This window comes from Perca flavescens, chromosome 1 (assembly GCF_004354835.1).
Source record: "Perca flavescens isolate YP-PL-M2 chromosome 1, PFLA_1.0, whole genome shotgun sequence".
Classification (NCBI taxonomy): domain Eukaryota; kingdom Metazoa; phylum Chordata; class Actinopteri; order Perciformes; family Percidae; genus Perca; species Perca flavescens.
This window is the reverse complement of record NC_041331.1, coordinates 6,310,377-6,327,007: the sequence shown is the minus strand read 5'-3', so window position 1 is coordinate 6,327,007 and position 16,631 is coordinate 6,310,377. Positions and strand designations below refer to the sequence as shown.

General features: G+C 39.4%; 1 protein-coding gene across 1 annotated transcript in view; it reads left to right on the top strand.

The window, feature by feature from the left end:
* Positions 1-16,631, top strand: part of dok4 (docking protein 4) — a 94,536-nt gene that overhangs the window by 31,433 nt on the left and 46,472 nt on the right. Inside the window, exon 3 of the mRNA XM_028579245.1 lies at positions 11,424-11,927. Coding sequence (XP_028435046.1) covers positions 11,862-11,927 — 66 coding nt within the window. The 5' untranslated portion in view covers positions 11,424-11,861. The remainder of the gene's footprint in view (positions 1-11,423; positions 11,928-16,631) is intronic.

The window sequence follows — 16,631 nt, the reverse complement described above, 5'->3', positions numbered from 1 at the left end:
CAAAATCTGACGAAAATCTTCTAAACTGACCTTTGTTGAGCTGAAATGAAGAAAGATTTAGCAACTGCATCACGGCCTATTTCTCGCTTAAAATATTTTCAGAAACCTGTTTCAGTGAACTATTTTAGTACAATATGAGCTCGTATTCTGAACGGCCGCCATGACAGTCTGGCTTTGGATTTCCGGAGAAAAAAAACCAATGTGACGCGTTCGTCCAATCAGCTGCCGGTTTTCATTACTTGGGCAACAATACAGAGTAGCGCCGCCTGCTGTTATCGAGGCGTATTACGTTTCTCAGCCGCCACATGAAGTAAACAAACACAGCTGCATTAATTTCGTTAATTTTTTTTAACGAGTTAAATATTAAAAAATTAACGCAAAAATTAACGCGTATATTTTGACAGCCATAGTTTTTTTAAATAAATATTATACATAATCTTCAACTACATCAATAAGGCTTGTTTGGATATAATATATAGTTCTGTTAAATCTTATTATATACGTCAGGTATATCGAAGCTGTCCCCGAGTACGGTAATGCCTGCTGATTTGGAAGATTTTATGAATAAATGTAGTCTATAGATCCGGTTTCCATACGCTGTGCGACGACAGGCCGAAATTATAATTCAATTGGCAGCAATTCCCGAGCGTCTGAGAGGTTTTTTGTTTGTTTGTTTGTTTTCTCCGCCAGTCGTCATGATTTGGCATGTTTCGGTGTAATGAAGAACAACTGCCAGGGTCATTAACATACTGATCAGCATTCACGAGGTGCTTTACATTGACTATTTATGGTTAAAAATGGGCATGTATAGGGCGGGATAAGAGGCTGATCCACGTACGCATACTTGTAGTCAATCTGTGATTTATAAAGAGAACATTGCTTACAGGTGTGCGTAGGCACGGTTTTATAAATCTGACTTTTTTCCGGCGTACGCCAATTTGGGTTTTTGGGCGCACGTACACTTATAGTAAAGATCCTACGCACAGTTTTATAAATGAGACCCCTGGTCCTTACTTTTAGAGCCCTGCACAGTCAAGTTCCTCCCTACATCTCTGACTTGATACAGCTTCATACTCACACCCGTAGTCTGAGGTCATTAGGTCAGAGGCTATTAGTGGTTCCTCACACTCATTTTTAGAACTAGAGGGGACTGATCACTCCAAGCAGTAGCTCCTAGGCTGTGGAATGACTTGCCTCCCTCTCTACGTTGTGTGAATTCTGTCGAATCTTTTAAAAAGCAATTGAAGACTCTGCTATCCAAGCAGGCTTTTAGTTAGTCAAGGTTATTTTTTTATGGTTGTTTGTTTTGTTTTCTATTTGTATTTAAATGTTCTTGTATTTTAATTTGTCGTATTGTATGACATTTTATTGTGAAGCACTTTGCGATTTTTATCTGTGAAAGGTGCTATACAAATAAACTTTACTTACTTACTATACTAACCTTCTGGGTTGTTTACTTTTTACGGAATAAAAGACGCAAATCATAATAGTCGTTGACTGTTGTAATGATGATGTTCCCTCTTTTCCTTTAACTCTCATTCTCCAATACACCCATGCCCTTTTCTGTCTTTCTTTTCTTTTTTATCTTTCTCTTTTATGCTCTCTCCCTCAACAAATTAACTATATATATATACTGTATATATATATATATATATATATATATATATATATATATATATATATATATATATTATAAGTATGATTTGCGCCCTATAAATGTTTATATGTCCTTATTGGATGTCAGTTTCATTTGTTTAGCTTGCAGACTGAGCTTTATAATGCTATGTGATCTCCTCTATACATCTGTTTTGTAAAACTTTTGGATTTGTTCTTATTTGCGCAATCTTTTCATATCTTTTGACCAAATATGTCTGTACTTTATGTTTGAACAGTGACAGTGCTAAATAGTATTTAATTGGAAAGTAGATGCCGCTAAAGGATTTTTCTTTTACATGTGAATATTAGGAGCCTTTTACCAAAAAATGGATTCACTCAGAATCCCCCCCTCCCCTCCAGCCACAGTGAAAATAAGCTTTTATCTTTCAGGCTCCTTCTGATTGGAATAAGTTACCATTAAACACTGTTCTCTGTCATCATTTAGCTTTTTTGAAAATGTGTTGTTTTGTCATCTTAAAGCAGATTGCCAGTATTTTTAGTTTGAGGCTTCCATATAATATTTCTTATGTTAATGTGGTCAAATACTGTGTGGCCGGGTTGGCTCAGTTGGTAGAGCCGGCGCACATACAGTACATAGAGGTTTATGGGTTTGAGTCCAACCTGTGACGATTTCCTGCATGTCTTCCCCCTCTCTCTTCCCTTTCTCACCTAGCTGTCCTGTCCATTAAAGGCGGAAAAGCCCAAAAAAATAATCTTTAAAAAAAAATTATATATATATATATATATATATATATATATATATATATATACTGTATACCCAGTTACATTTGTACACTTATGGAAAGGGAGGCAGAAAGAGTTTTTGGGATAAGGGCACTCCATACAGTAAATGCATTGCATTCGGCCCTCCTGGTCATAATGGTGCTTATCCAAGCTCAGTCATTATGGATTTTTTATGTTGATACTGAAGCTTATAGGTTTCGTTTCAGTGGACTTAATAGCATATTATCAAACCTGACTTATGATAGCATAGTCAGTGGATCATTGAGTTCTGTATGGGACACATTACCTGAAACAGGAATACTTGAAAAATGAAATGGAGGGGTCTGGTTTTATAAGCTCATAATAATGTCCCCTTTCTCTTGCTCCACAGTTTCTTTAAAGCTACAGTCCTGTGTAGTGTGAAGAACAATGCACTCTTCCTGTTTTCTTCTCTAAAACAACCCAGCAGATTTCCACCACTGTATCAATTAATTTCCATTACATTTTTCAATTCAATTTTATTTATAGTATCAATTCATAACAAGAGTTATCTCAAGACACTTTACATATAGAGTAGGTCTAGACCACACTCTATAATTTACAAAGACCCAACAATTCCAGTAATTCCCCCAAGAGCAAGCATTTAGTGTGACAGTGGCGAGGAAAAATTCCCTCTCAGGAAGAAACCTCGGACAGACTCAGGCTCTTGGTAGGCGGTGTCTGACGGTGCCGGTTGGGGTGTAATGAACAATGGCAATATTAGTCACAATAAAGACAATAAAGTGACTAGAAGTAGTAGTTGTAGTAGTTCATGGCACAGCAGGGCACTGCAGGGTGTCACAGGCCACAGCAGGGTATAGCAGGTCGTCACAGGACGTAGCAGAGCACTGCAGGGCGTAGTAGGTGTAACAGGGCATAGCAGGGCGCGCAGCAGGGCCACCGCGACAGGCTGCAACCATGATTTAGGGACTACCCTAATCCAAGGAAACATGCTGGGCAAAAAGAAAACATATAGACTCCGGGGAATAAGCTCCCCAGAGCTAGGTTAGTAACAAGAATTTCTGGGACATGGATGTACACAGATGGAAAGAGAGATGAGAGAGAAGCTCAGTGTGTCAAAGGAAGTCCCCCGGCAGTCTAAAACTTTAACAGCATAATTAAGAGAGACAGGTTAAGGAGAGGAGCCTGGTCGGGCTAGAACTCTCCCCAACCAGTTCGGGCTATACTGGCCTGCCTCCCTCTACTTTGATTATATCATTGATTATATGGTAGATGAGTCTAACGACTATGAAGAGAAGCAGAGAAGAGAAGGGGTGCCGTGTCTGTAACGATTCACCCTTCCCCGCCGGTCTAGGCGAACGCTGCAACTCCTCACTCACTAACTATAAGCTGTATCTAAGAGGAGAGTTTTAAGTTTACTTTTAAATGTGGTGACTGTGTCTAAGATGACTATCTGGGTACCTGTGAGCTTTAATGTATTTTTAAACACGGTAGAGTACAATGATGGTCTAAACTGCATTTGAGATTTGATTTGGACACTATTAGTTTACTTTAAGCAACCGCTAGTGTGAATACATCAGTAAACTTCCAACTTCATGAAGTTAAAATGACAGTTTCTCTGCTTCTATAAACATACATGATTCTATCGGCCCATAAGCATGATTATTCAAAGCTTTGCCAATGAAGTATTTTGTCATGGCGTGACCAGTAGAAGATAATTCATGCACGGTCAGAAGTTGGTGGTAGTTTAAACAAACCTGCGGAGCCTTAAACCGTCTTGGAAGATGATTTGTTTTTGTCCCAGTAGTCTAGCCTGACAAGTCAGACCCACATCAAGATGTTGGGTCTGGGAACTCACCATTGGCAGGGCTCAATCCGAGGGGCGGGATATACGGTTGTCTTTCAAATTACCACTGCACTCATAGCCAACCAGAGCAACGCTAGTTGATAGATTAAACTTTTGCCGTATCCGGTCGGCAAAACTCCGAACACATCTTCCTTTTTTTAAGAATGACTTCAGTGCTTAACTCCAAGTCTTCCAGAGTTGCAGTTGCTCAATGGTGTTTTTTGCCTCCAACGTCAAACACCGTCGTGGCTAAAGCCGATTCGAAAGACCGATGGTTTTCAAGTAGCAGGGAATTCACGTGGAACCGCCGCAACTCTGCCGTCCTTATGTTAAGCCCGCCCACCCACTCTACACACGATGTGATTGGCCTGACCAGAATTAGTTTTTTCCAGATCGCAAGCCAAACTGAGAGTTGCTAGACTGACCCTGGCTGCAAATTACATTTGCTGCCCCTAGGGTGCATCTAGATTTCTAGGCTACCAGTAGTCATCGCTACCAGAACAGCCTGAAAGTTTGTTTTGATATCAAACTGGGGATTTCAATGACTGCAGTTTCCAAATAATGAGAGATTACATTATTAAGGTGTTAGGATAATAATTTTTTTTAAAGAATGGATAAAATCACTGGAGTTCTCTTAAAAGTTTGTTTACTTGCGGCAAGTAGAGTCAGTTTAAAGCACTTCAGCATAAGTACAGAAAATGAAAAAAAATGTACAGGGAAAAAGGGAGTAATATCACACAAAGAGAAAATTTCTTATCTCTGGTCAGGCTTGTCGTCTCCTCCACATGCCCTGCCCTCAGGGGTTTTCTTTGCTTTCCACAAGGTCAGTGATAATCATGATTATCACATGAGAAACGAAAATGGATGCAGTTTCTTATGCAAATAGTTTAACATTAAAATGAAGCAAAGACTATAGCAAGCATAACTTTTCTAACATAAAGTCTTAATATGAAGGTAAATATGGTGCAAAATGTGAGAACTTGTAGAATACGATGTGAGAACTCGCAAAACAAAAAAAATTTGAATCTGTTTTTTAAATGTGAAGTCACAGAAAAAATATTAAAAAATGTGTAAATTGATTATTACATGAACACAATGACAGCTGCAAACGTGTAATGCAACTTTACTCGTATACTTTTTTTTTTTTTTTACTCTGGTTCATTTTCCATCACAACCACAACTCAGTGATTACTGTGGTGGAAGTTTCCTTTGCAGCAGGGGGAGGAGTTTTTAGAGTTTAGCAAATTGAAACAAATAAGACAGACTGAGACTAAAACCAAATTGGGTTTTTGTATTTTATTAAAAAAGATATATTTGCAAATATGGAGCAGCATGATTTCACAAAAGCCCTCAGCCCAGTGTAGAGTCAGTTCCTCAAATGATTGAACAGAAACACCAGGCTTATATGCATCTTCAGAGTGACAACACATACGCACTTGGCTTAGTATGACGCTACAATTTTGACAGGCAATCTGATACACGTGAAGACAATCAGAGAAATACAAGAGACATCTTGGAGTCATCTCACCTCCTCCTCCCTGTATGACTTTCACCCCCCAGTTACATCTTAACTGGCATGGGAAAACATGAGATAGTTTTAGGGTGACCTTGTACCTTTATCGGTTCAGGCTAACAGCTCACAAAATGTTCCAGACTGGATGTCTCACAAAGTTTGAATCAAAATCTACATGTGGAAAATGAGATAAACTCTTTCAGCATTTGTGAGAGAAGTAAAGTATAAATTAAACATAAAAATATAAGGAACTGTGCTTAAATGTAATTTTCCCATTACATTACAACCTCTCAAATCTGTCACTGCAACGTCACACATGTGCTCTCTCGCATCACAAAGTGGCGAATCTGCGCGCCTCGACTTTTACAACACTTTTGGTGATACATTTGGTGCAAAACTAATGATAAACCTGTGGACTTAGGCTGTGGAGCTCTGAGCCAACAGAATGGGGAAAGCAGGGTTTTTATCACCAGATGGGGGACAACTCTGCTCGGCTTATTTAGCTATGTAGCATGGAAGCTTGGTGGAAAAGCAAGCTAGCGTTAGCTAACTAACCAGCCAGCCCGCTTCTAAATAAATACCTTTTAATTATCTACACACTTTTTAACAGTCAAACTGAAACACGTGCGGTGAGCTCCAGGTCCTGCAGACTTTTTCTGTGACTTCACATTAAGAATACAGGTGTGTGAAAATTTTCTACAAGTGCACATTTCAACTTACAAGTTCAGGTTTTTTTTTTACAAGCTCTCATGTGTTTATTTTCTTTGTGTGACTTCAAATTCAGATCACATGGGTGTGTGAATATTTTTTACAAGTGCTAATTTTAACATACAAGTTCAGGTTTTTCGTTCTGCAAGTTCTCACATCGTATTCTACAAGCTCTCACATTTTGCACCATATTTACCTTCATATATTAAAGGGTAACTGTGATATTTAAAAACCTGGACCCTATTTTCCTATCTTTTGTGTCTAAGTGACTGATGGGAACATGTTTTTTAAATTGGTCCAGTATTAAGCAAGACCACTGCAGCTGGCAGCGGCAAAACAAGCTGCAATGTAACATTAATGGGCAATTGCGCACCTTCCATCCATCTGTTTATGCCACTGACAGGCTCAGATTATTATTTCTAAGTGTCTGGCAACGTTGTGGAAAGGATCCCTACAGAGATAGACCTTTTTTGTTAGTTCTAAGTAAGATCCTTTTTGTTTAACATAAACATCCCCGAATTTGCTATCGCTAAACTCACCAGACTGCAATTATCCATGTGGCAAAAAAATGTTTTTTGCCTTTGTGCAAAGACCACCGCAGGCTGAACAATGTCAGAGAGAAAAAGACAAATTACATCTCCAGACTCAGAGCTACAGGTGCTGACCGATGAGGTGCAGAGGAATTCCTCAAAACTTTAGACAATTGGAATTTAAATGTGACAGAGAGAAAGCATATTTGGGATTTAATATCCCTGTCTGTCGGTGCTGTTGGTGTTTTCAAATGCACAACTTCAGACTGTAAAAGAAGATGGCATGATTTGAAGCAGAGGACACTCTTTATAAATGTGTTTTCATTTATCACCAACTCCCTGAAGACGCTGATAATATCACCGTAAGTGGGTGTGTCTGTTAGTGCTGATCTTTGTAAATCTTTTGTAATAAGGCTTATTTGCATAGGAAGGGGCCAATTTTCGATTCAATGCATCTTTATTGTCCCCAGAGCACAATTCAGGTGCAGCATAAAAAACAGAAAACCTGGGAGAAACGTACTGTACACGACAACAAGTAACAGTAGTAGAAAGTCCAAAGTGCAAAAATAATTAAGTGGAATATAATTACATTTTTATATAGGCTATGTGCAAATAGCACAGGAGCACCCAGATGCTAATTGCTAGGCAGCGCAGGTAGGGGTGCATTTGCCATGGCTTTGAGAATTACACGGTTTATTTTTGTCTCATTTGTGCAGGTTTAGCGGCCCCAAAAGCTGTGCAATCCTTTTGTGAAATTGCCTTAGTTTCTCTCTTAATAAACAATCTTTCTAATCGCATCACGGCATGTTCTGACAGATAGTTCTGGTTAGCAGCAAGCAAAGGTGTAGGAAGTACTTCTACTTGATTAGATTAGATACATTGCTAGTTCACACTACACAGTTTTTTTAAAGTGCCCATATTATGAAAAAAATTAAACCATGTAAACCTATTCTGATATAATCTCTAAATACAATTATGAACCTGACAATGAGCATAATATGGGCACTTTAAAGTATAATTGCTGTAAACACAATATTAGCAACAAGTTTCCATTCAACTGTAGCATAAAGTCAAAGTTTCGATATTGTGAGTTGGGTTTTTTTTCTTGAATTTTCTGCGTTTCCACTAACTTTTTTTATCTGCAAATTAATAATGCGCATGAAGATAGGTGGATGGAAACGCACCTAGCGACAAATTAGACTTTGGCGAACATGTTAGCTAACAGCTATTCAGTCAGCTCTGTTTTGGTCTCCACCAACTCCTGCTAAAAATGCTCTGTAGCCGCTAGATGCTCCACTATGTTCACCAGCTAGTCTCTAACTGTGTCTGTCTGCTGTTAAATGCTGAGCAGGTAGTGCACGTTGAGTTTATTAGAGCCTTTTTCACAGGTAAACAGCTTCCTGCTGCGGCTGGAAACAAAGTTAATATGAGCAGGGAGACCGAACCCAAAACAGGCAGGCTGTAAAGTTTCACATAACACATAGTCATTCAATCCATTGTTAACATAAAAATGTCACATTGTGATATTTTCCCCAAATCCTTTATGCCTGGTACCTGGTTGTACTCAATGAAAAATGAGGAGTAAGGCCTACCAGAGGCTTTTAGTCGTCTTAGCAATGTGCTTATGTATTTATGGCATTACATACTAATGTCCACAAAGTATTGTGGTTATAACTCATTCATGTTATAATTCATGAATAGCTCACCTTGAACACAGAACATCCTGAACAGAAGATTTATTAAATGTGGTGCAATTGAACACCTCCATTAGGACAAACCGAGATTATTGTTGTATTTACACATTCATATGCACATGTGTTTAGTCCTTGACATCTGTGTGTGTGTTTGCATGATTGTGTGCTCTTGAATTTAGTCTGATTCTGTGTATTTGTTTAGTGTTTCATAGTCTTTTGTGCCTGAGCCATTAAACCAACATCGCCATAATGATAAGCCTCTCTCGGTCTTGTCTTTTGCGTGTGTGTGTGTGTGTGTGTGTGTGTGTGTGTGTGTGTGTGTGTGTGTGTGTGTGTGTGTGTGCGCGTGCGCGTGCGCGCATGTGTGCGCGCGTGCGTGTGTGCGTGTTAATGATCCCCTTGTTAAAGTTTAATGTCTCTGTTCCACTGTTGTCAGGGAGATTTACCACTGAGCCCTATGGGAAATGTCTGCCCCACTGCTCTTAGCCTGATGGCAAACACACACTCCCAAACACACCCGCACATTAGGTTGCACAAGTGCATCTGCATGCACAGGATGCATAAATGGCTGTATAAGTCATGTCACCTCCTGTATATCAGTTTCATTACCGCAAGTGAGTCAATGAAGACAGCAAGTGTCCTTGCTCTCTGGAGGGGAAGTGTGTATGTGTGTGTGTGTGTGTGTGTGTGTGTGTGTGTGTGTGTGTGTGTGTGTGTGTGTGTGTGTGTGTGTGTGTGTGTGTGTGTGTGTGTGTGTGTGTATGTGTGTGTGTGTGTTGCACATTACTTCACACATGGCTTACTCCAGCACTAGGTCAGGCATGTTGTTTATGTCTTTGTGCTTAAAGCAGTCCCTCCCCAGGCTGAAGCAGTGACACTAGCTCTCCCTCCTGTATCAGCTAAATGTGACATAACGGTTTATTTGGACTTGGACATACTGGCTTTTGAGACCATCATGTCCAAAATCAAATCAGACAATATAGTTTGTAGTACCCTCCTACATACAGTATATTGTTCAGTTTTACAATGGATATATTTTTTGTAACAGATGATATAACAGCTCTTGCCTCGATAGAGAGGTAAACATCACAAAACGCATTACGACAGACTTTCACTTCAGATTCAGATTCACTTTATTAGCCATTTGCAGTGTAACCCACATTGGAAAAAAAGTGCAAGTAGCTCAAAGTGCAAACTCAACACATAAGAAGACACAACATAAAAACAGACAAACAAAGCCACATAAAACCTCAATATTAAAATGCTCAATATTAAAATGCTATACAATGAAATCCATACATAAACTTGATAGAGATGACCTGTTTTTCATTTACATTTTGATTGATTGATTGATTGATTGATTGATTGATTTTGCATTTATCCATTATGCATTTATCGCATGTGTTCAGATCTTCATTACTGTGTTGGGTAGTAACTGATCATTACATGTAATCAGGATTACTTAATCAGAATACAAAAAATAAGCAACTATAATCAGCCCATCTGAACAAAAATGTGTAATGAGATTATAGTTAGTATAGTGTTTCGCGATACCAACTCTAAATGCTGAATATGTTGCAGTGTATATCAAAGTAAATTACTTTTTTAATGGTGACCTAACTAATATTTGTTTTAGTTTTTTAATGATGATTTATGAATAGTTAAGTTTTTAATTCCTCTTTTATTCACATTGAAAATGGAAGATGAACATTTTGAGTGAGTGCTCCTCTTGCGTTACAAGAACAAAGTCCTCCATGTGTCCTCTCATTAAACAAAACTGTACACAAAGGAAACAGCATCCCGCATGTTGTAGACGACACACAGTAAATATTTTATGTTCTTCTTTACCGATGAAATAAATGTCAGACTGGCTGACTGACATGTGATGTGCATTCTTCTTAGAAAACAATCAGTTTTTAGAAATGTCTCATGATATATTGTCTCTAGAAGGGTATCATTCAACTTTTGTTTTTGTTAAAGAAGGAAAAGAAAATCTCAAAACTATCTCAGTACTTCTAGAATCGAAAGAAGCAAGCGGGACAAAAGCATATCGTCCCGGCCCTACATCACATCATCACGTCATTTCATTGTTAAGGTTGAGTGCAGCTTTAACAAGGATGGAATGATGAGCACTAATGGCACTGTTTCCATATTTGCACATAGGTGTTAACACTGTAACCTCTTATCTGCAGCCGCTTTGCAACATAATAAATGCTGAAAGGAAATGATGAAGAGATCAGGGTGTTTTGAAATGTAAATGTAACTAGATGGAAGCAAGGAATAAACAGTGTGGCATGATGGGTAAGCAGGCTTTGATTAGAGAACAGAATTAACCTCATGCATTTTTTATTTCCTGGATACATACCTCCTAATAGATACTGCCTCCTGTGATATCCTTTGTGGAGCATTACAGCTTTATGCCATAGCGCTATACGCACACACACACATGCACACATACACATGCATGCTCAAACCTGTGCTCATTTACTCAAATTCAAACACACACACAGACTCCAACAAAGGCAAATAAAACCAGACATTACAGCACGAAGGCATGTCACAAGCAGCCATCCCCACATACTTGCCCCCAATAATGGTGTGTGCCACCAGCATGAGTAATGGACCGTATTGTTGTGCTCCTCACTCTTCAATGATTAATATATATTTATATTATATCCATTTCTGCCTCTCTCTCTCTCTCTCTCTCTCTCTCTCTCTCTCTCTCTATACCTCTGTGTCTGTAAATTTCCTAGAGATGCCAAATATGGAGATGAGGGAAGACCCATCTGGTGAAGAGTGAATGAAAGAAGGACGGAGTAAAAGAAACAACAAAAAAGGAGAAGAGCAAGAAGCAAAGAAGGAGAGGAACAAATCAGACAGGAGATTTGAAAGGAAGCCAAAGGAGGAGAAAAAGGGATGGTGGGCAAGATGTGAAGTGCTTCACGAAAGAGGAGAGACGAAGGTGAGGGTAAATAGAAACGGGGAGCGTTAGAACGAGGACACCCACAAAGTCCTAGGAAGAGACGGACAGGATTCAAAAGTGAAAAGAGAGGAAGCCACACAGGACCAAGAAGCCGGGAGCTCTGGAACGGTAGGAAGAGAAAGCGAGAGACTGGTTGAGGAAGGGGGAGGGAAGAAAACATCTGGATGGTCTCCACAGCGACAGCCAGCAGGTTACCCCCCCTCCGAAGATGGCCTCCAACTTCAACGACATCGTCAAGCAGGGCTACGTGCGCATGCGCAGCCGCAAGCTGGGGGTGAGTGTGGCTTTTATGTGTGTTCCCTCTCCATTCATGTTTTATCACACTCATCACAGAAGGATAATCTCAGCTTTACTCAAGTCGACACATGTAATGAGCTGTACCTGAAAAACTATTAGTTGTAAGGTGTAGCTCAACGGAACTACAAAGCAGGTAAAATATCGCGCTGGCAGGAAGGTTTGCCGGGAACACTGGTAGACTTTTATTTTCAGTCTTCAAAAAAACATTAAAACAAAGAATAGCACAGAGGGAACGCCTCTTTACTCTGCTCAATCCAAGGGGGTAAGCCAGCCTCTGCAAAGCGTACCTACTTTGGAGCCATTTTGATGCTAATAAGCCATCACCTCCCGTTAGCATTCCATTGACTGCCATTCATTTTGCCGTCACTTTGACAGCGAATAACTTGACATTTGAAGCGTTTAAAGACTTTATTTGTCCATTGTTTATTTCTAAAGAAACACGACAATGTATAAAAGGCTCATTACCTTGTATCTCACGTTGTGGCGCAGTAGCAGACGTTTTTGTAAAAATAGGCTAACGATTGTGTCATAACCACGCGTATTTCTGTCACATAATAGACAAATTAAATGATTAGTACACAATTGTACTAATTAGACAAATTAGTTCAGGAGAAGCTCGCAGGCAGTTTCGACTTACATTAGCTGTTTAAGTTTAATTACTAATGTCAACTAGCATCTTAGTTAGCAATAATTAGCCTGTGCCTATGTTATCTACTTACATATACCTACGCTCTCCGTCTCTGCAAGATTGGGAATGATTGAGATTTCTCTTGGCACAGCTACCAGAAGACTTACAACTTTCAGACAGGTTGCTCACGTCACATCTACGTCGTCAAGCTCAGTTGGAGGCTGCGCAGCAACGCTCAGCACTCACCGGAAACGTGCTTCTAATAGGCTTCACTGCTCTCCGTTGCAAGTCTACGGCGTCGCTTTGTCCATTAATTTTGGTTAAATTTGGCTCAAACTGTTCTGGTGCTGTTTCTCAAACAAAACATCAACTCTCACATTCTACACACACATATAGGATTAGAGCCCGCTTCTCCGGTTCAAACAATCCTTCATCTTTGTTAATTGATGTAGGAACTTTAAATAAAGAAAATTAAGAAAGAGCTATGAAGAGTAAATGTCTACATTTATTAACAAAATAGTTAGTGAGGGAACAAAATAGCTAAATAGTTAGTGAGGGTGCGGGTGCTTCCTCACACTATTTTTCTAAGACTCCTTAAGTATCTATCCCCACAGTGTAACGAAGGGGATTATGTGTGTGTTAGTCAGATTATGTGTACAGTAATTATTTGTAGATGGTGCTTAGACGTTTTATTTTAACGTCATGCTTTCTGAAGTTTTAACAGTCTAAGGCAATCCACATTGCATCCATTGTATTAATATTTCAGCCATTGTGTGTCAACTGTACATGATTGCATTGTGATGACACATTGTAATGATGCACAGTTTGAGTTATTATGAGTTATATATTGCGTTGAACTCTATTACGTCCATAGGCCCCATTGTAGTATAACTTGGCACATTTACACAGCACAAACTCCATTCAAGTATCAAAATGCTCAATATTGCACGGTAAATGTAAGTCATGTGCATAATATAATGAATTACAATCTACTCACTTCCATTGTATTCATAACACTGCCTGTGTACAGCGGAGTAAGCTTTAAATATTACATGTCAAACAGCTTTTTCCATTTTTATTTTAATATGGTGATAGAACGGCCATACAAGTGTGTGAAAATGCTAAATGAATTATTGCATTTTCATTTTTGCTCAGAAAATACATAAGTGTAAAATTATGATTCTAATGTGGAATTACATTAGCATTTTCAAGTTTCCATTGGCATTTTAATTAAGTCCCCTATGGACTTCCATAATATTCAGTACAAACTATTACATTTTCAGTCAGTATTTTACAATGATCAACTGTAGTGGACTCATTTAATCACGCTGCAAAAAGCCTCGGGAAGGTTTTGGTGGAACATGTGTACGTTCAAAGGTTGTTTTAGTCGTGCAACAGAAAACTCAGATTGGACAGATAGTCTAGCTAGCTGTCTGGATTTACCATGCAGAGATCTGAGGAGCAGTTAACCATAGTCCTCATAAATCCACTGGAGTTTAGAACGCCAGCACAAAGAAAGAGGAAGGTAACGGACATCCGGCCGAAAATGAGGGACATCCAGCGGAATTTCAGGCGGCACCGGAGCAATCCCAGAAGTGGAAGGTCGTCGATATAGACTACTCTGACAGAGACAATGTTAGATACCAAGCCACCAAGATGCATCCTCAACTGCGCAAATAATTTTAAAAAGTATACAGCAAAAATTCATGCTTTCAATTATAATATAAGTTATTACACACATACATTTCAAAACGGTCAAAATGACCCTGATGGCTGTTTGTTGAAAGCTTGCAGAAGTATTGTTCCATCCAAAAATCATGCTAATCTGCAGAAATGAGCACAGCAATCCAGTGGTACTCCAGTTCCACCTGTTACAACTTCATTGTCCTCTAATTCAGGAAGTTTTAAACAAAGTGTAGGTATTTTGAGGGGAGACACTACAGGCAAAAACATAATTTTTCAATTTTGAAATTTTTGGGCTATTTTGCTTCCATAACATGTCTTCTTTCAGATTAGAGGGGGAAAAAAACATTCAAAACACACATTTAGATGTTTAGTTTACCACAGTTGTCTATTTGCGCCTGTACATTTTCTCTTAAATTCACCAAACGTTAGCATTAGATAATTAAACTAAACTTACACTTCAAACAAATTATCATACAAAAAAATATGTATGTTATTGCAAGTAATCAACTGAGGAAGTTTCATGGTAATATCTATTAGTTAATTAGCTTTCCCTATTTGCCTGCAGTGTTTCCTCTTAAATCACTTCAATTTCTTTTCCCGGACAGCTTTAATTGTTTTTACCTTACTTGTATGATGTGTTAATACAGCTAATCAGTCCACTACAATCAAACCAGTCCTTACAACATATATTAGTAGCAGGCAGATTTGTATTGGCAGATTATTTCAGTCGGCTTATGAGACCTAAGGTTTTAATACTAGGTATGTTGCTAGATGATGATGTATGAGCTCTTATTAAACCCATTGAACCTCCACTGTCTGTTCTGTGTACACTCCTGCCTGTGGCTTGAGCTGCATGGGGAATGCTAATTTGAGTGAGCATGACTCACATTCAGATGGCGTATGCACTGGAATTCAACTTTGCATGACTCATTATGGAAACGGACAAAAATCAATTTTAGCGGACTTCCGGTAATGGCGGCGGACTGATTAGTCGTGTTTTCAACTCTCCCGCTCCACGTTCCTGTTATTCGTTATCTACCTTCACCCATCTTTCTAAAAAGCCATTATTTAGTTGCCTTATTGCTTTTTCAACATGCCCAAGCCGTCAAAACAGAACAAGCCGGACCATTCTCAAGGTTTTACGGAAGAATGTGCTGATTCGTGCGATGGTGGTGCTAGCAGTAGCCATGCTGCTAGCAATGAGAGCTCGTTACCTGATTTATCACATGGGGCTTTGTTGAAACACATTGCCGAAGTTGTTGCAGAAGAAGGTCGAAACACGCAAAAGATGCTGAATGACTCTTTTGTTAAGCTGGAGTCTGGGCTGGACGTGAAAGTGGATTGCATCATCAAACGCATCGATGAGGTTGCTGCAGCCACCAACTCCTTTGCGACGCGCCAGGCTGAAACAGAAACTCGTATCTCTGTCCTGGAAGATGACTTCGCTCCGCTTAAAGGGAAATTGGCCGCACTCAAGAAGCTTAACTTGGCACTTACGGAGAAGGTTACGGATCTGGAGGGGCGTTCCAGACGGGACAATATCAGAATCCTCAACCTCAAGTAGTCCGTCGAGGGAAGTGACTCCATACTTTTCTTGGAAACTTTCATCCCAAAACTGCTTGAGTTGTCAGTCCCGAATATTGCTATTGACCGTGCACACCGAGGGCTTGGTACTCAAGATTCATCGCTCTAGAGACGTCGCTACAATTCTGACCGCTGCTAGACGCAAAGGCCAGCTTCGATATGAGGATCAACCTCTCCGTATCGCTCCTGACATTTCGCCTACAGTTCGTGCCACAAGGAGATCCTTCAATACGATCTGCACTGAGCTTATTAAGAAAGGCATCCGCTTCCAAATGAACTTCCCAGCCGTGTTGGTCTTCAAAGCAAACGGCACGCAGAAGACCTTCAGAGACCCGAAAGACGCCAAAGCCTTTATGGACGGTAATTTGTGAACTCTTTTGGCCTTTCGCTTTACTGGTAATAAAATCCTGGTGTTAAAGGCTTCACCCATTTTTCATCAAGACATAAATCTTATTCTCGAATTGACTTTATTTTTTCTTCTAGAGATTTGTTTTATTATATTGTTAATGTTAATTTATTACCAGTGGCTTTTTCTGACCATAATGCAGTGATTGCTTCTGTGTTGTTAAATTCAAATCCAGCTAGTAGATGGAGTTTTAACACCACGCTACTCCGAGATGAAGCATTTAAAACCAAGTTTTCAAGTCAACTATCAGACTTTGTAAACATAAATAAAGGTTCTGTGGAGGACCCGAGGACAGTCTGGGATGCTGTTAAAGGTTTTATTAGGAATTTTACTGTATGTTATGCCTCCAACATAAGGAAAGCTCGTTCATCCAGATT